Source organism: Phaseolus vulgaris, chromosome 5, assembly GCF_000499845.2.
Source record: "Phaseolus vulgaris cultivar G19833 chromosome 5, P. vulgaris v2.0, whole genome shotgun sequence".
Classification (NCBI taxonomy): Eukaryota; Viridiplantae; Streptophyta; class Magnoliopsida; order Fabales; family Fabaceae; genus Phaseolus; species Phaseolus vulgaris.
The window spans coordinates 6,076,938-6,096,082 of record NC_023755.2 but is presented as its reverse complement, the minus strand read 5'-3'; the positions used below and the strand labels follow the sequence as shown (position 1 = coordinate 6,096,082).

Sequence of the window (19,145 nt, the reverse complement as noted above, 5' to 3'; positions counted from 1 at the left end):
GAAATTATGAAGTATTAGTGTATGGAGAATGATAATGAAGTTTGGGAGAGGTTAGGCCAACTCCTAAGAGGTTCCTTGTTAAAACACTTAGAAATAAGGTTAGCAAAGAGTGAGCTAAGAGACTAGTTGAGGCTGAAATTTTGGCAGCAATTCAATAATTTATTCAAAGCTAATACAAGGGGGCTAACACTTGTATTTATAGTGTTATGGGCAGTCAAGGTGAAAGTTTTAACCCTAAAAACTCTCCACTCATAGAAGGACAAGTGACTCTCTCTAATTGGAGAGAATCCTCTCCATTCCCATGAAGACAAATGTCCTTTTGGCATTGGTGGGAATCCTCTTCATTAAGGAGGTGACATGTGGACCTTCATGCCTTCCTTGCCACTCCATGCTTTCTATTTGTACTCTAATAATTTATTTGTGTACCCTAGATGCTCTAGAGTTGCATTGGGTCCAAGAAGGCCCAATTGTAATTCTAGTTAAACTTTCTTTTTCTATTTACACCCTACTCTAATTGGCCCAATACATGGCCCATGAAAATTGGTCCAAAATATGACCCAAGACAATGACCCAAAATAAAGCCTATATATTACTCTGTATAATGTTTATAAAACTAGATAAAAATGGAAGAGCATACAACAATTAATTCTCCATGAGATTAGAGTCTTCTGAGATCCTTTTCCTGCTTCTAATCTTCTTATCTGAATGTTTCGATACTGGACGGGTTTTCATAAAATAATCTTTATAAAAATTATGCAAACAATATATAAGGATTCAAAATAAATGATAAAATATGCAACTCCAAAGGTTGCTTCCAAAACTTCTCTAATGAACCATTATAACATCTGTTTTTGAATCTATTTATCCAGAATACACAATACTATGTGAGATAAAATTAGTGAGTGGTCAAGAAAATTAAAATAAATAACTTGTCATGGCACACTTTATAACGTGGTGTTTTGAAATTAATAAAAGAATTATATATCAATTGTAAATAAATAACTAAATATTAACTCATGAAATAGTAACGTGTGTTTGTGATCTAATCCTTATGGGGATGGGTGAATCTTTATCAACTCAAAAGGTGCTGGAAAAGTCAAAGTCCACGAAAGAACAAGATTTGGTTGCAGAAACATGTCCCATGGTGTTCATTCAATTCCATTAACAAAGAAAACAATGTAGAAGCAAGAACAAGTAGAAAAAAGAAAATAAAAATTTTATTAAGGGAAAAAAGATTATGAAAATGCCATCTTTGTGAAGAATCCTAAAGAAAAAGTGCAAGGAGAATTTGTGGTGTCCTAGAGAATATTTTGACATCATATAAATAATAAGCTCATTGAGTTAGTCCCACTTAGTCTTACCTATTCCAAATGAATAAGCTCATATGTGAATAATAAAATTTACATAAAAGAGCATCTACATAATATAGTATTTATTATACATTGATGTTCCTTACTCAATGCTACAAAACTAAATTAAAAATAAACCATATAACTAAATATATATGTTTACTAAAGGAAATATACAAAAATCTTTTCAAAAAGATAACTTAGCAACTTAGAAATTGCTTAAAAAGTCAATAGTTGTTTCATACTTCATATTGTACAATTCACTTATGAGCTTATTCATTTGGAATAGGTAAGACTAAGTGGGACTAACTCAATGACAGGTAAAGTAACATAAAGTAAATTAGTTTATCATTAAACATTTAATAAATTAGCATTTCACAAGTAATAAATGAAATCAGATCTCAAATATAAATTTGTAAATGGATCTAACTTAAGAATAACAAGGTGTGTTTGTCTCTAAAAGTCTCTTTAACTTTCTTTTATTATGTTATTGGCAAATGTTGAGCTGAAACATTTTTTAAAGGTGTTCATTTCCTCTATGCTATGATTTCTCTGATATTTATAGCCAACATGGGGAATTTGTGTTGAATCAAGTGTGTTCAAGCTTTGAAGAATCCAAATCCTAGTGTTTGATGGAAAGATGGAGGTGCTTGTTGTTGCTATTGTGCTTTAGAATAGGATCTAGGGTAGATTATCTTTGTAATCCACTCTTTGTTGAATCTGAAGCTTAAGTATTTTCAAATATTTAAAGTTAAAGTGTTTCTCAAACTAAGTGAAAAACAATTTGTTGTTTTGTCGAAACAACCGATTGTTTTATACTTAGGTGTTTTTGAAAAAGTTTGAAAACTGTTTTGGATGGTTAACTTGTTGTCAAACCAAAACAACGGATTGATTCGCTATTTCAACCGATTGTTTGTTTGAAATCCTAACAGAAACAGTTTTGTTAGTTAAGTGAGCTTTAATTGATTTCATAACTGAATACGCTCCTGCTTTAAATGCTTTGACCAAGATTTAAATACAATAAATAGTTTGCTAATGTTTTATAACAAACAACAAGAAAGAAAAACAGATTTGAGTTTTTCATAGAGCTTTCAAGCATTTGAGTTTAAACTTTTGAGCTTTGGTTATTCAAGAGAGAAGTGGAATAGGATTACTCTGTATTGATTTCAATTGATTCTGTAACAATGTAATTAGTTCTAAAGAATTGTGTACATTCTGGTGTTGTAAAGCCAAGAAGGGTTGTGTGCTCTTGAGGTTGTCAAGATCAACATTCTTGGTGTGTGTTTTCTGAGCCAAAGGAAGTGTGTTTCTTGAGGGGATCAAGGTCATTTCTTTAGTGGTGTGTGTATGTAATCTGGATTTGATTACCTAGTGGATTCCCCAATGGTTTCTAGGAAACTGGATGTAGCTCTTGGGTTAAGAGTGAACGAGTATAAACTGTTTGTGCATTTCTCTCTTCCTTAAACTCTTTAATTTCAGTTGTTGTTTTATTTACTGGTATAAACAACCGATTGTTTCTGCGAAACAATCGATTGTTTTTCTGGTGCTTTACTATTTTGAGCTTTATTCTTGGCAAACTGAATTCCTAATTTGGTTTCTTGCAAAGAATTTCATTCTATCTTAAAAAGTTTGCGAAAACCTCCTTTAAACCATTCACACCCCCCCCCCCTCTCTAGTTTAAAACCAAACATTCTAACAATTGGCATCAAGAGCTTGGTACTTGAAAAATACTCAAGTTTAATCCTAAAACCTTTTTTCAATGGCTAAAAACTACCTTTTGGAGAGGGTGCTTCAATCAACAGACCACCTCTTTTCTGTGGTTTGAATTAACCACCTCTTTTCTGTGGTTTGAATTACTAATTCTGGAAAGTTAGAATGAAAATCTTTGTTGAATCTCTTGACAAGGGAATTTGGGATGCAATTGAAAATGGTCCTTTTATTCCAATATTTGAAAAAGATGGATCTTCCATTGAAAAACCTTGGTCTCAATGGACTGATTCTGAAAACAAGAAGGCCAAATTTGATTGTATTGCTAAGAACATCATAACATTTGCCTTGAATTCGGATGAATTTTTTAGGATTTCTCAATGCTCATCGGCCAAGGAGATGTGGGACACTTTGGAGGTGACTCATGAAGGAATCAATGATGTGAAGAGAGCTAGAAAGCATACTCTAATTCAGGAATATGAAATGTTTAGAATGCTTAAAGGTGAGTCAATTGCTGAAGCACAAAAAAGGTTCACCCACATCATCAACCACCTTATGAGCCTTGGAAAAACCTTTGATAAGGAAGAGCTAAATATCAAGATTCTCAAGCGTCTTGATAGATCATGGCAACCTAGGTGACAGCTATTTCTGAGTCAAAAGATTTGACATCCTTGACAACGGCTTCATTATTTGGTAAGCGTAGAGAACATGAGTTAGAAATGAATAAACTCAATGTTCAAGAGAGTGAAGACAAGCATGTGAGAAGCATTGCCTTGAAAGCTGCCAAACACAAAAGCAAGAAAGAATCAAGTGATGAAAGTGAAGAAGAAAACCTTAGTTTGCTTTCCAAGAAGTTTAGTAGATTTTTGAAGAGAAATCGCAACAAAGAAGCCAACAAAGAAAGGTATGGCAACAAGAAAACTAGTGATTTCATGTCTAACAACTATACTTGCTTTGGTTGTGGTGAACAAGGGCACATTAAAGCAGATTGCCCAAACAAAGAAAGCAATGAAAAGAAATCAAGCCAAAAGGAGAAAAAGGGAAAGTAAAGAAGAGCATATATAGCTTGGAATGAGAATGAAGTATCCTCATCAAGCTCCTCATCAAGTGAAGATAAAAAACCAAACATATGCTTGATTGCAGAAGGAGATGATGAGTCATGCAGCTCAAGCGATGTAAGTTCATGTGCTTCTCTAAGTGCTGAAAATTATAGTAAATTGCTTGAAGCTTTTCAAGAAACTCATGAAGAAGCTAACCGATTGGTTCTCTCAAACAACCGTTTGAAAGGGCTTAACAACTGGCTTGAAAATAGGGTTAAGACACTTGAAGAAAAGCTGGAAAAATAAAAAAATTGATTTTGAAAAACATTGCAAAAACTCTTCTCATATGTGTGCCTCTCTTGTTTGTGAAAATTGTGAAAATCTTGAAAAGAAAGTACATTATCTTGTTAGTAATGTGGATAAGCTTTCAAAAGGAAAATCCAACTTTGAGAATGTCTTGGCATCTCAAAATTGTGTTTTTGGAAGAGTTGGATTATGTTTTAATCCACAGAACAAGCAAGATAATTTTTCAAAGAAATTTTCAAAACTGCCAGTAAAACAACCGATTGTTAAGTCGAAACAACCGGTTGTTACATGTTTTTATTGCATGAAAAGAGGTCATTCTGTCAGATTCTGCAAAATAAGGAAATATTATGTTCCCAGAGACTTTATGAAATGGATTCCCAAAGGTTGTGAGGTTTCAAATGATAAAAATAAATCAAATGGACCCACATTTGTAAGGGGACCAAACCTTGTTGCTTGAATTCTTTTTTATGCAGAGAATCTAGAAGAACATGAGTCTCTGAGTCATCTGATCAGGTTCTTGGAAGGAAAAGATTATAACTAGAACTGAATCAATGTTGTGTACCAGTCCAAGTCTTTCCAAAAAGTTAAAAGAAGCCTCTTAATCACTAACAAATGTCTCATTGGAGGAACTTCATAAAAGGATAAGACCTTCCTTATCTCTCTGCCTTTGATTTGTAATTACTGTTTCATGTTTAAATTCTCTTTTCTTTGATTACTTACATCTGATTTTGAACCCTTCTCAGTCAATAATTGAAAATCTCAATTTGTCTACATGCTGCAGAAAAACAACCGATTGTTTTCTCGAAACAACCGATTGTTTCCTCTCTGACAGCACTGTTAAAGAATTGATTTAATTTTTTTATGCATTCTTTCTGTTGCAGATCTCAATTATGAAAGGATCCTGAGTCAATAAAGTTGTGTTGAAAGCCTGATTGTGTTCTGGAGGAAGTTACAACATGACATAAAGGAATATATTCCATAATCTTGAAAATTCAAGAGCCTTTATGACTAGTCAAAGATCACATGTGATGACCATGTGGTTTTCTGCTTTTTCTGACGTTTTATGTGCAAGCCTTGGTCCAGTCTTTTCTTCTTGAAGACTGAAACCCACTCATATCAATTGATTACAGTAGGGCTCAGTACTTCTATAAAATCTGGTGCAGTAGTTCTCTCTCACAAAAACAATCAATTGAGCCATCTCTTGCAACATCTCTTGCTCTCTTTGTGTGAGACCCTTTGCCTCCTTTTTCTGCTATCATGGAGTCCACTCCTCCTACATCAAAGAGGATCTAAACAAGAGTTGTGAGGTCTGGAGGGAGACTTGAGGGCTGGTTTTCAGGAGATAATGAGCTCATTGAAAGATATCGTTTTGAGACAAGCACAAAGGTGATCAACAACCCCAAAGTTGTCTCCTTTGATTGGCTGAAAAGTCAAAAGCTTGACAATGTGAGAAAGCTTCTCAAAGATCAGTTGCTAAGAAGATTCTTGGAGATGAAGGGAAACATATATCCTTATTTAATTCGGGTATTCTACACCAATCTTAAGTTTGAAGGAAACAACCTTGTTTCTCATGTAAAAGGTGTAGACATGGAGATTACCCATGATGTGTGGGCTGCAGTAACTGGATTAAAGTATGTTGGTCTAAGGATCAACGAAGGAAATCTTGGAGTAGTGGAAGATTTCAACAAAGTCCAATACTACAAGAGTTTCTTGAAGAATCAACAAGTCCAAGTGAGAACTTGTTCTGTTGGAGGCTTGAAGTTAGATGAAAGGGTGCTTGCTCTTATTGTTACTTGGATTCTAACTCCAAGGGGGAGTAACCATTCTGTTTTAACAGAAGAAGATCTTGTGTACATCTACTGCATCATGAAGAAGATCAAGATCAAATGGATTCATATCATCAAAGAACATATGCAAAAATCCATGAGGTTAAGTGACTACCACTATCCCTATGTTGTTTTAATCTCTAAATTTTTGCTCTATTTTCAAGTGAATCTTGAAGATGAGACCTCAGAGTTGGTTAAATCAACACAAGAAATGAATAATGGTTCTCTTGCAAGATGGGATTCACCAAAAATAAGTGGAAGATGGGTGAGCAAAGATGGTGATCATGGTGGTTCATCAAGACTGCAATTGCTAATTTTGATGAAGAAGAGCAAGCTGCTGATATGGATATTCACAATGAAGAGCATCCTACAACTAACTTTGAAGCTGGAACAAGTGCAGGACATCAAGGAGATGAGATTCCTTCTATGTCTTCTTTTGAAAGATACATGGTGAATAGGCTTGATGGTTTGCTGAGAATCAAAGAAATCTCCATGATCTTTGTGTGACCAATTTCCAAAGCATTGACAACAGATTCCAGAGCATGGACACTCACTTTATGACCCAGGATGAATAGATTGAAGTTGTTCAGAACCAGATCTTTGAGCTTCAGTATGGCAAGGATGACAGAAGAAAAACAATCGGTTGAATGCTCGAAACAACCGATTGTTTTTGCTCTGTATCAGTTTAAGTGCCTTTGCTTTTATATTCTGTTTTAACTGGAATAATTTATGGTTTATCTCTTCTTATAGTCTATTTGTAAAGTCAAATAAGGAGAGATTTTTATACTGTGTTGTCTTTATTTCTGCAAACTCTATGTTTTGTTTAAGTGATCTTTATTCTACTGCTTTGTTGCTGATATGATGGTATTTCTGTTGGTTTTGGCTGTTGTTTTGATTAAACAGAACATATGTTTTGTTTTACTGCTCTAACCTAATGTCATAGATTTTGTACTTTGCTTAAACTTTGTTTTGCAGGAACTGCTTCAGATTCAATCAAGTGCAACACAAGCAACCAGGGATTTGTCTTCATCAAATAGGGGGAGATTGTTGAATCAAGTGTGTTCAAGCTTTGAAGAATCCAAATCCTAGTGTTTGATGGAAAGATGGAGGTGCTTGTTGTTGCTGTTGTGCTTTAGAATAGGATCTAGGGTAGATTATCTTTGTAATCCACTCTTTGTTGAATCTAAAGCTTAAGTATTTTCAAATCTTTAAAGTTAAAGTGTTTCTCAAACTAAGTGAAAAACAACATGTTGTTTTGTCGAAACAACCGATTGTTTTATACTTAGGTGTTTTTGAAAAAGTTTGAAAACTGTTTTGGATGGTTGACTTGTTGTCAAACCAAAACAACGGATTGATTCGCTATTTCAACCAATTGTTTGTTTGAAATCCTAACAGAAACAGTTTTGTTAGTTAAGTGAGCTTTAATTGATTTCATAACTGAATACGCTCCTGCTTTAAATGCTTTGACCAAGATTTAAACACAATAAATAGTTTGCTAATGTTTTATAACAAACAACAAGAAAGAAAAACAGATTTGAGTTTTTCATAGAGCTTTCAAGCATTTGAGTTTAAACTTTTGAGCTTTGGTTATTCAAGAGAGAAGTGGAATAGGATTACTCTGTATTGATTTCAATTGATTCTGTAACAGTGTAATTAGTTCTAAAGAATTGTGTACATTCTTGGTGTGTGTTTTCTGAGCCAAAGGAAGTGTGTTTCTTGAGGGGATCAAGGTCATTTCTTTGGTGGTGTGTGTATGTAATCTGGATTTGATTACCTAGTGGATTCCTCAGTGTGGTTTCTTGGAAACTGGATGTAGCTCTTGGGTTAAGAGTGAACCAGTATAAATTGTTTGTGCATTTCTCTCTTCCTTAAACTCTTTAATTTCAGTTGTTGTTTTATTTACTAGTATAAACAACCGATTGTTTTTGCGAAACAACCGATTGTTTTTGCAAAACAACCAATTGTTTTTCGGGTGTTTTATTGTTTTGAGCTTTGTTCTTGGCAACTGAATTCCTAATCTGGTTTCTTGCAAAGAATTTCATTCTATCTTTAAAAGTTTGCGAAAACCTCATTTAAACCATTCACCCCCCTCTAGTTTAAAGCTAAACATTCTAAAAATTTGAACCTAAGGGTATCTCATATCCTCTCATAGTTATTCAGAGGCAAAGGCAAAGATTTGAGTATGCTGGTTGGAATTAAAGATTGCACTAAGTTGTATTTGATGCATCCAATCTTTCTTGAAGATTGAAGTTGTTTGTCATGTGAAGAATGAAGACTATGTTTCCTTAATATGTGTGTGTATAGGTATGATTCTCCAAACTTAACTCATAGATAATTGTATTGATGATTTTCTTTCATCTTATATCATTTGTTGATCATCTAATAAATATTATCTCTGATTTCTTTAAAGAAAGTAGGTGCTTATGGGATTCTAGATCTTTCCTCTTTTGTGTATGTCTAGCATCTAGTGTTGAAGGTTAATCTTCTTTGTTTCCACTTCTTGTTTATTATACCTGAAACAAGAATAATAATTTCTTTTGGTACCATATTTTCTAGATGCTTTCCTCTTTTGTTTACATCTAACACTTTTGTGTCTAGATTTACCACTATAAAGGCAAGTAATCTTAACATGTTCATGAGTTTCTATTATTATTTTTATGGCATAGTCTACACCAGACTTATCTAATGTGTGTTTAGAACATAATAAAGAAAGGAGATTTGGAGTTTTCAAACTCTCAATAAATCTTCCAAAGTCTCATGCTTACATAATGCAACCTTTTCCTCCACAATTTTAATTTAAATAAAAATGTTTGTCCAAATTAGATGCAAGTAGATCAAATTTGAGCCTTTTATTTTCTCAAAAAGAGAACTTTGGTTTTTTGTTTCAAAACACAATGTTGCTCAAAGATCTTGTTGCAACTATTAAAAATATATTTATAAGACATGTCATCTTCCTCGGGTGATGAATATAATGAGTCTTAGGCAGTTTGAAAAAAAAGGAGAGTTTAGAAACGAAGCATGAATTTGTCTTCTCTACATTTGATCCAATGTTAGAGCTCGAGTCTAAATAATCCATAATAAATTATGTGAGTTGATTTTAGATTTTTCCATTTTAATGATGACACTTTGTTTATGATTTGAATTTTAGCAATTATAGGGTGAGACCTAGGGAAGATACCCACTGGACACGAACTTAACCAATTGGTTAAGTAAGTGTGAAGGCTCACTTCCAAAGACAAAAAGGAAAATCACAAGATAAGGTGAAGATGATGATGCTTTGCGGAAATGAAAGAACATAAAAGGAAGCAAATATAATGAAGGAGACCGAATTGAAAAAATGGAAGGAAAACAAGAACATAAACTCAAAGAGAAATGGCGTAATGGAAATGAGAGAAAAGATGAATGATAGAAAGCTTATGAAGATGGAAATGGAATGAACACGCCACTTGGAGTGTGGGGGTTCTCCAAGATGAGTGATGAGGGCCGCCACATGAAGAGGTCTCATTCTCACAAGATAAGACCAAGGTTGAGAGAACACAAGTCTCACTCACAATTTGTGCAAAGTTTCTTTTCTATTTCAAATTTCAATGTGCCAATACATGGAGTAAGGCACCCTATTTATAGGAATGGGTGCCTTGGAAAACAAGATGAACAAGGGTAGGATGGTAAAAGTGTGAGGGGCAACCTTTAGGGTTTGACTAAGTCAAGATAGCACCTTAGGCTTGTTCTTCTAGAAGTTAGGTCAACTTTCCTTCCCTAGGCACAAGCTAAAATGATAAGCACACCCCTCAATTAATCTAAAAGAAACTTATTCTACTGAAATTAAAAATAAAGACACTAGTTGATGCTTAGCTCCCATGGCTTGGGCTATACTCCTTGTGATCCTTTGGGGAAGACTAGGCGCTTAAGCATTGGCTAGAGGTAGATCCTGACCTAGCCCTGTATCTTGAGTCATGCTCTGAGTCATCCTCCTGGAATGTTGGGTTTGGTCAGTGAGTGCACTCTCTCTCAGGTCCTCATCAATAAATGATTAGGGGAATTACTCTTCTAAGTGGCCCCAAATAAGTAGTTTGGTTTTAAAGGAATCTGAAAGTGAAGATTTAACCAAACTACATCTTTATCCATTAAAGATGAAGTTTTGGATTTTGAAGAAGAAGAGTCTAGACCCAATACTTCACATATTGGTTTAACTTATTCTTGTTATATTATTACCCATAGAGAGAATATTTTTCAAACAAATTGTCAAATTTTTAAAAATTCTTCTCTTATGGATAGTAGATGTTGTTATAATTTTAAAAGTACTTTGGTGGTTAAAATGTTGAAACTCAACATAGAGGCCCATTCCCAATTTTCTAAATCTTCTTGGATTAAAAAAAATATGAGAATTTAGTTGTGGATCAACAAATGAAAGTCAAGCTCTTTATAAGACGTTATGCAATAAATGTTTTTAGTAACATTATATCCTAAGAAGCTTGTGATATTTTATTAGAATGATATGGACAATTTGATCATAAACTTGTTTACCATGGTCGTTATAATAAAATTACTTTCACTCAAAGAGGAAATAAGTTTGTGGTTAGTTTTTCAATACATTCACAAGTAGTGGAAAACCAACTACAAACACAACTAAAAATTAAAAAACCTCTATCTAGAGTTGAACCAAACATGGATTTAAACTCCTCTAGAGGAAAACCTGGTGAAAGATTATTTGAAACAAAATAGCTAAATCAAACTATTAAGCAACTTTATAAGGTAGAAAAACAAATAAATAAAGATAAAAATAAAAATATCCCTTGGATCATATATATTTATCTATCAACATGTAAGGGGTACATTGACCTTGAAAGGAATGTCCTCTTTTACATTTATTGTTAATTCTTCTGTACAAATATCACTTGCTGTTTGATTGTTTTTACAAAAAGATATTTGATCCTAGAAGAAAATCTACAAAATATAGTAAATAAAGGTAGCCACCCTGAGCAACATTCGGATTTGAGGACATATCCTTTTAAAGAGGGAGGATCTGATGGAGGTCCATCCAAGTCACCACATTATAAGATTAAAGAATATGTAACATCTTCGAAGGAAACATCTAATCTTCAGTATTCTTTCTTCTAAGTCTTGTAAATATTTGTACAGAGTAGTTTAGGAATTTATTTTGGGCTAAGTAGCATAAAATTTGGGGCCTTGGGCCTTGTATCCAAAGCCATATTGGACGTTCACTTTTGAAGCTTGCAAGACTCTAAGAAGGTGCCACATGTGAAACTCCAAGTAGGCACCACTTTGTCTTGCTCTCTAAGTCTCTTTAGTCACTTGTCCACTTCTCATTGGAGAGTATTTCAAAGCTTGCGTTGTAAGCTATCCTTGCCAAATGTCATTATATGAATGGAGAGGATTATGAAGCTTGCTCCACAAGTTATTAGTGTCACGTGTCATTGTGTGAGTGGAGAGGGTTTTAGAAGCTTGAGACACAATTCTAGGTGACTAAAGAACTATAAATAAGAGTGTTTTTCTATGTAAAATTTAGACTTGAAAGCATTAAATTGCCGTTGAATTATTTCCAGCCAATCTCTTTTTGATCTTTCTTCTCTTGCTTTCACTCTAAATAGTGAATTAGCTTAGGAATTTAGCTTGGAGTTGGCCTAACATTTTCGTAGCTTCCTTTTCTCCTTGCATACACAACTCACAGTCATTTCTCACCGAACAAATCCACTTTTATTGCATCCTTCTCCATCAAATTCTCATCCAAACTGAAGAACAAGAATGAAGCCAAGGAGAACTCCACCAATTGATTTTGTAGTTTTTTAAATGTCTATGACATAAGGAGGTTGAATAAATTATGGCATTGGAACATGGCGTTACAAAAGGAGGAAAAGAAAAAGAAAAAAAAAGAAAGCTTAACTCTTAACACTATTGTTTAGCCGAGAAAATGAACTATGAGAATGGAAAGGGATGAGCTTTTATTTATAGGTGAAAGGTGGCTTAAAAGGACAAGGAGTAAGTAAGAAAATATTCAAAATGCTTTTCACATGGTCAAATGAATGTTGCACAAGGGGAGAGAGGAGAGTAAAGTCTTTTAAGAGATTATTACTTCCTGCACCTCCCATTTTTGAACCTGCACCCCATAATTGGGTGAAATGATCGAATTGCTCTCCATCCGCTTCTCCCTCACTGCATCCCACCATCGTTGTTACCATCATTGTTGTCGCTGCTACATCATCACCATTGCATGAGAAAAAGAAGAAGAGAAGGAGAACGTTGTAGTTAAAAGAAGAAGAGTAAAAAAATTCTTGTTCCAGAAAGCTCTTTTTGGAAGACATGTGTGTTCTGAAAGCTTGTTCTAGAAAACTCATTTCTGTAGAAAGTTTGTTTTGAAAATTCTGTTCTGGAATGTATTTCATGCATTCTGGAAATTTAATCCAAAAATCTTGTTCTGAAAATTTTGTCATGTTCCATAAAACATGTTCAAGAATATATTTCATGAATTTCAAAGGTGTGCTATAGGAAATTTTCCAAAATGGGCATTCCAAAAGTCACTTTAAAGAAGAATAAAATAATCATTTTGAAAATTGTGGAAGTGCATGTCAAAAAGGAGGGGTGTAGGAAGTAAATTTCCTTCTAAGACCATACTTCCATCAAATTAATGAATAGTGATTTTGTTGACTAATTTTCCTACCATTTATTAGTGTAAACGAATTGAGTTCAGTCGAAGGAAGTTTGCTCCACCTCCCAATTTAGAAGAAAAGACAATGACACAGGATTGTTTCTTCCTGCACCTCCATACCTTCTTCTCTCACCTCCATATATTTTTGAATTTCTAAAAATGTCTCTCTATAATATTTTGGATTACGTAATTCGGAAGTCATTTTTCAAATTTGTAATTAGCTTCTGGATTATATAATTTGAAAGACTTTTTTCAAATGCATGATTACTTTTCGGAATACACTCTGGAAGTCTTATTTAGCTTCTGGATTATGTGATCCAGAAGTTTTTTTTCAAATAAATTTCCGAATTACATAATACAGAAACTACTCTATAGGAGTGACACAATAAGGATAAAAATATATTTTCATGTTGTGTATGGAGGTGGGAGAAGAAGATATGGAGGTGCAGGAAGAAATAGTATGAAATGAGATACTCGGGTATTAACCTCAACAACCCATTGTTGAAAAGCTCTTTCTCAAATAAGAAGGTTTTAAGCATATGATCTAGTTATATACAATATATCTTTTTACTAATCAACCCTTGAAGCTTAACTTGACCTGAATAATAGATTATGTGGTTGGCCAGAACCATTTTGACATCTCTATTTTATAAATAAAATTTATTAAAAATGTATACTTTTATTTTTTTTTTGTATTTTTAATTATGAAAATTAAGTTTTAATAACTATGAATATTGGATTTCATACTTTGATTAATCAATTGTGTACTCAAATTATAAGCTTTATCATTATCTAAATTGAAATCACCAAATTTTGCTAGTGTAATTTAAAAAAATTCAGAAATTTTATATGTTTAGGTTGGTGTAATTTGAACATCTAACTTCATCCACCAAAGATAAGTTTAAAAAATTATTCTCACCAAAAACAACTATCTTAATCTTTTGGTTGGTGTAATTTGAACATCTAACTTGATCGAGACGATTGTAAACTTCTTTTTATATAGGTACTTTGTAAATTTTGATCAAGATAAAACAAATATAAATATATAACTAGTCATATTCTAAAAGTTGAGTAGAATAGAGTTGGTTCAGGTTGAACTTGACCCATTTTTCATCCTATATATAAACTTGGCAAAAGGGAAAAATAGAAAGTTATTAAGTATATAATAGAGGATCTAGAAATAATTTGAGATGTTATCATATTTTACTTTTATTAATCGAATGCATTTGAGAGAATGTGCATCACAATTTATGGATAAAAGCTTGCGTTACTCAAACGAGCATTAACTTGGTACGCAATATATTTCTTTTTCCTAACCATACTTTAGCCAGTTTATTATTTTTTTCAAGTTTAAATCTTAGGTGGGTATCTCTTTGTACTATGATTCTCAGGTTCTTAGTAATTGTCATGTTGAAAGCGTCAATCTTTCAAGATGTATACAGGAATTTAATAAAATGGAATGAAACTACCAAATACGCCATATACAACTAGTACATGTGAAAAGCAAATATGATTTCGACAAACATAAATATATAAGATCAAAGCAGAGTTTCATAGACACTGGAGTTTTATTGAATTATTCTGTGTATAAAATAGGAACGGCACATTTACTTTAGTACCAAACAGATAATTGAATTCCAATGCAATGTGCTTGTAGTTTAAAAATTTATCCACAATAGGAATGATTTGTATCAAATAGATTTACGTTCGAATTTGAGTAACTGCCAACAAAAATTAGAGCGTATTGATAGTGAGGACCTGAGTGTTACTACAGTCACCCAATTTTATGTGTTTGTGTACACGTGTTCTGTTTTCTGATATGGTTCAAGCAGAATAAGGGGAAACGAACCAACCAAGAAAATAGAAGAGCAATAGTTCTCTCGATCTCAATCGCCTTCGAAAATAATATATATATAAACTGCTATTGTAATACAATGCATGAAAATATTGAACTCTGTTTTCTTACCTCCTCCATAAATATTAACTCAAACAATCTCCTTCCTTCCCTCTACTCATTCCACTCCTCGATCCCCATGTAGTCCTGAATCAGATGGTACCTGCAGAAGGCACTCTGATACTCTAGTCAGATTTAGTATTTGGTACTCAGTAAGTTTAGTACTGTACAATGATGTAACTGGTTTTTAGATCTGTGCTATTTATATTATTTTGGTGGGTCTTTCTTATTAGGTCAGATTAGAGAGTTGGATTATGTTTAGAAGTGTATTACCTAACTCTTGATTGTTGATTAACTTCACTAATTCTGCTTAAGTGTAATTGGCTATATGGTGTCGGTCGGTCTAATGACCAAGTCCGATATATGATCTTGGTCGTACGGCTCTCCTATATATATATATATAGGTAGGTAGGAACTGACAGCTATCTATGTAGAACAAAACAAACAAAACAGTATTTTCATATCATGTTCACGTTCATGCGTTCGATGATAAGAAATACATGATCGGTGAAATCCATTAGGAGGCAACTACATAAACGGTCAAAACTACAATAATGAATTTATAGGCTGCCTTTTGCCCCAAATTAGATTCGCCAACGGTTAGTGGAAACTTGGAAAGGTCCTGCAGAATGCTTAAACAAATTCTATCATCAGCTCAAAATTATCGAGCTCAAACTGAATATAAAATCAAATTGCACTCTAGAAACAGAGAAATCTAAGGAAATAAATGTATATGGGGTGTGGAATTTGCAGAAAATTTAGTGTATAAGAAGACATGAATATAAAACTATTGGTGAAACAAATTAATCATATTACACAATAAAACAAAAGGCAGAGCATAAAGCACAGGTTCGAGCCCCCTAGAATGACTTTATTTTGGTATTAAATTACAGAATAGCGAAATGGTACAATAATTAATTATCAGGAAATTTGAATATTATTTATAGATGTGGAAATAGTATCACCAAGAAAAGTAATCAGCCTGCTCCAGCTGGAATGGATTTTACTCACTGTATGAGCCTCAACAGCAGAAAAACACTCCGCACACTTTTCGTCCAATATGGAAACACGAACCTTTAAACTTGCTATCACAACAGGACGTTAGCAGCTTCAAAAGGAGGGTTCCGTGTAAAATTCAGAGTTCAAATAGCCCATCATCACTGACATTCAAACCAACTCATAGTATAGATCAGTACTTCTATAGGATTCATAGATCTTCCTGGCGTACAACATGATAGAGCCATTGCAACCCACTGATTCTTTCCCGTCAAATACCATTGTTATGTTCAAGGGATCAAAACAGTCATTTATAGGTAATGTAGAGAGTGGAAACATGTCACTTTACAGGACGGACACCAACTGTTCTTACACGAAAGCGGTATTGAGGCAAAGATTCTTCTTCTTCATTGTCACTATTATCATCACTAGAATCATCTTCAACACTATCCCACCGAGCATAGTCTAGAGCTGAATGTCCTTTTGGTTTTGGAATTGTTTGCCATCCTTTTGAATGTCGCTCATTTGATTCCCTGCTTGGTGCTTTAGGAGCTATAACATCGGCTGTGAACTTCTTAGAGTCATGGTTTTGGTTTCTCCCTTGCTTCATTGAAAACTTGAGGTCTGCTTCATGAGCAGCGCATTCAGTACTAAGAATACCTTTACCAAGTTCATCCTTCTGTTCTGTCCTAATATTAGAAATCGAAGAATATTTCTCTCCTATCTCTTCATTTTCCTTCTCCCCTTCAATTATCAGTTCAGGCTCCTCGTCTTCTTGTTCTTCAAACTCCTCTTCTGATTCTGGTATTGGAGCAAGTGACTTTCCTTGAGCAAGAATATAGAGAAAAGAAAATCTTACTACCAGCTGATAAAATACTTCGTCTATACAACAATAAAATTCTAGGCCAAATATACTAGATTAGTCTAACTCATCTTTCTCTACTCCTTTTTACTCTACTTCCACTTTCTCTTGCAACATTCATAAAATGAACACTTTCTAACTCTGCTATAATCTTAACTTGCACATACACTTCATGAGTGTCCCTCCAACTAGGAAAATCCTAACCATGTTACCACAGTGCAATGCATATGTAGAAAAAGGCGTGTGTAGAAAAAAAAAGGGAAAATCCTAAGCAGAAAAGTATAAAAAAAAAAAGAATAACAGCAATAACAGCCATATTAACATTATTATTATTATTATGAAGTTGGAACCATATGCCCATAGCCATAATTAGTAATTCTCCTGGTACCACAAAACCATGTTACCCATGCAAGTGAAATTGCAAAAAAAAGAGAAGAGATAACAGTGCCTACCAACTGTGTCTTCAAGCGAGCTTGAAGATTTTGATAAACCTCTGAAGATGGATTCAACTCTAACAGTCTGTTGACATCAAAAAGAGCTGAATGGTACTCCTTCAGGGTGACTAGCGTTTGAGCCCGCAGCATCAATGCCCCACTGTGCTTTTGATCAAGCTCAAGCACCGAGGTACACTCTTCTGCTGCCTGAAATAACAAGGATTGATTGCATCCCGAAAAGAAAAAGTATTAGACAGGAATGCATGCAGCATAAGCTTGGAAATGGAAGGAAAATGGTAAGCAAGGGCGTCGTTTTAGAAGGTTGAAATCATAACCAATGTCTTCATTTGACTCAACTAGGATTAGGTGGAACCTAAACAGAGATTAAAAAAGAAATAATTCAAACCAATGTATTACAAAACTTTTAACAAGTGGACAACAACTATAGAATGAGATTGTACAATCTCAGGCCAAAAAATAAACATCAACAAAGCAACCAGTATTTGTTAAAATCTAAATGAATATGCTGTAATTTTTTTCACACTGTTATTCCGTCATGAAGTGTCATATAGTTGAAATTCATTAATTTTTAAAAAATTACATTAAAATCACATCTAGAATGATTTCTACTTAGTCTTCAGTGTAAATCAAAATTAAACTATATTTCGTTTTAATTCAATGGATTTACAATTACAAATAACCGCATATCCTTTACAGAGACATAAGAGAATGAAATGAACATATTCAAATTCAACTACACAAATTTTCATTCACACCCCCAATAATTTTTGCTAAAATTCGCAAGCAATTTTCCCAGCCAAACCTAATAAACTGAAACATCTACATAATCAAACCCTGTTTATACACAACTTCACTTTTTATCAATCAAACAGTTACTCCCTAGTACAGGAGTCGTAACGAAGATTGTTTAGAACTTCCATAATTATTACAAAACTCAACAACTTCCAATTACATGAAATTAAACAAAATAAAAACTGGAATTGGAGCAATTCACTCACTTTACACAACATAGAAAACCACTTCCCGAACCAAAACACCAGTAACAAATTCAAAAGAGAACGAGAAAGAAAGGTAACCTTTTTGAAATCGTGAAGCTTCAGAAAGCAGGCCGCTCGATTGCTATGCAACGCGATCTTCTGTGGGTTAGTCTTGGCCAAGGCGATTGCCTCTGTGTAGAACCCTAACGCCTCCTCGTATCGTCCTTCACGGTACATCTGGTGAGCGCGTTCGATTCTATTCGGCGCCGCCATCTCCCTCCAAATTCGATTGCAAAATTCAAAACAAAAACCAATATTCAAATCACGAAACGGTTTAAACCTATATGTACTAGGATTGTACTGTGCAACGAAAATTGAATTTTCAAGAGTTTGAAATTTATAGGTGACCTTAGTGACAGCTCAAAAATGGAGAGAGAGAGAAAAGGGACAAAGAACAAGACGATGCTTGAATTGGACGCGCTTCCCCAATTATTGAAAAGCGCGTTTCCCTCTTTCTTATTTTTCCAGCTTTGTTTAGTTTTGCGGCGTTGAAACAGTTATTGGATTTAAGTTGGCTTGTTGGGTAAAAATAACTAGAAAATAGATAAATAGTTATTTTTTTTAATCTCCTAGTTTTTTATTATTTATGGTTGTATCAAACATTTTGTAATTTTATTTTTTATATACTTTGCATATGATTATTTTTTTATAAATCTCTCATATATATATATATATATATATATATATATATATAAGATAAATAAAATAGGTTATCGTACGACAACGATAGATTGATTGAAGATTCTTAAAATTAACTAAGTGATTTTGGATTTTCTCCAACCATTATCCATTTGATTATGAGTCTCACTTACCAAAACTCCTTGTCCTTCAAGTGGAACAGCAAAATGCTTGAAGATTTTACTTCTTGGAGACAGAGATCTTACGTTTTGTGTTTTGTATGAAAAAAACATGTTCTTCTCATTCTAAGAGAATATCAATGGTTATCAAT

The 19,145-nt window shown here is 33.7% G+C and overlaps 1 protein-coding gene across 2 annotated transcripts; it reads right to left on the bottom strand.

Moving 5' to 3' along the window:
* Positions 1–15,603: 15,603 nt before the first annotated feature.
* Positions 15,604–18,683, bottom strand: LOC137834992 (uncharacterized). 2 transcript variants are annotated; one of them, XM_068643284.1, is made up of 4 exons: positions 18,236–18,624; positions 17,474–17,511; positions 17,157–17,345; positions 15,604–16,662 (listed from the first exon to the last, which is right to left on the bottom strand). In XM_068643284.1, the coding sequence occupies exons 2-4, from the start codon at positions 17,483–17,485 to the stop codon at positions 16,183–16,185; spliced, it is 681 nt and encodes a 226-aa protein (XP_068499385.1). In that variant the 5' UTR covers positions 17,486–17,511; positions 18,236–18,624; the 3' UTR covers positions 15,604–16,182. The 2 variants fall into 2 exon arrangements, with proteins under 2 accessions (XP_068499385.1, XP_068499384.1); XM_068643283.1 differs by lacking the exon at positions 17,474–17,511 and having other exon boundaries at positions 18,236–18,683.
* Between the last annotated feature and the right edge of the window lie 462 nt (positions 18,684–19,145).

Coding starts and splice junctions, on each gene's coding strand:
- LOC137834992 (XM_068643283.1), bottom strand. CDS start 18,409: ATGGCGGCGCCGAATAGAATCGAACGCGCTCACCAGATGTACCGTGAA. Junction 17,346..18,235: donor AGCTTCACGATTTCAAAAAG/GTTACCTTTCTT, acceptor TTGTTATTTCAG/GCAGCAGAAGAGTGTACCTC. Junction 16,663..17,156: donor CTCGCTTGAAGACACAGTTG/GTAGGCACTGTT, acceptor GCTCAAGGAAAG/TCACTTGCTCCAATACCAGA.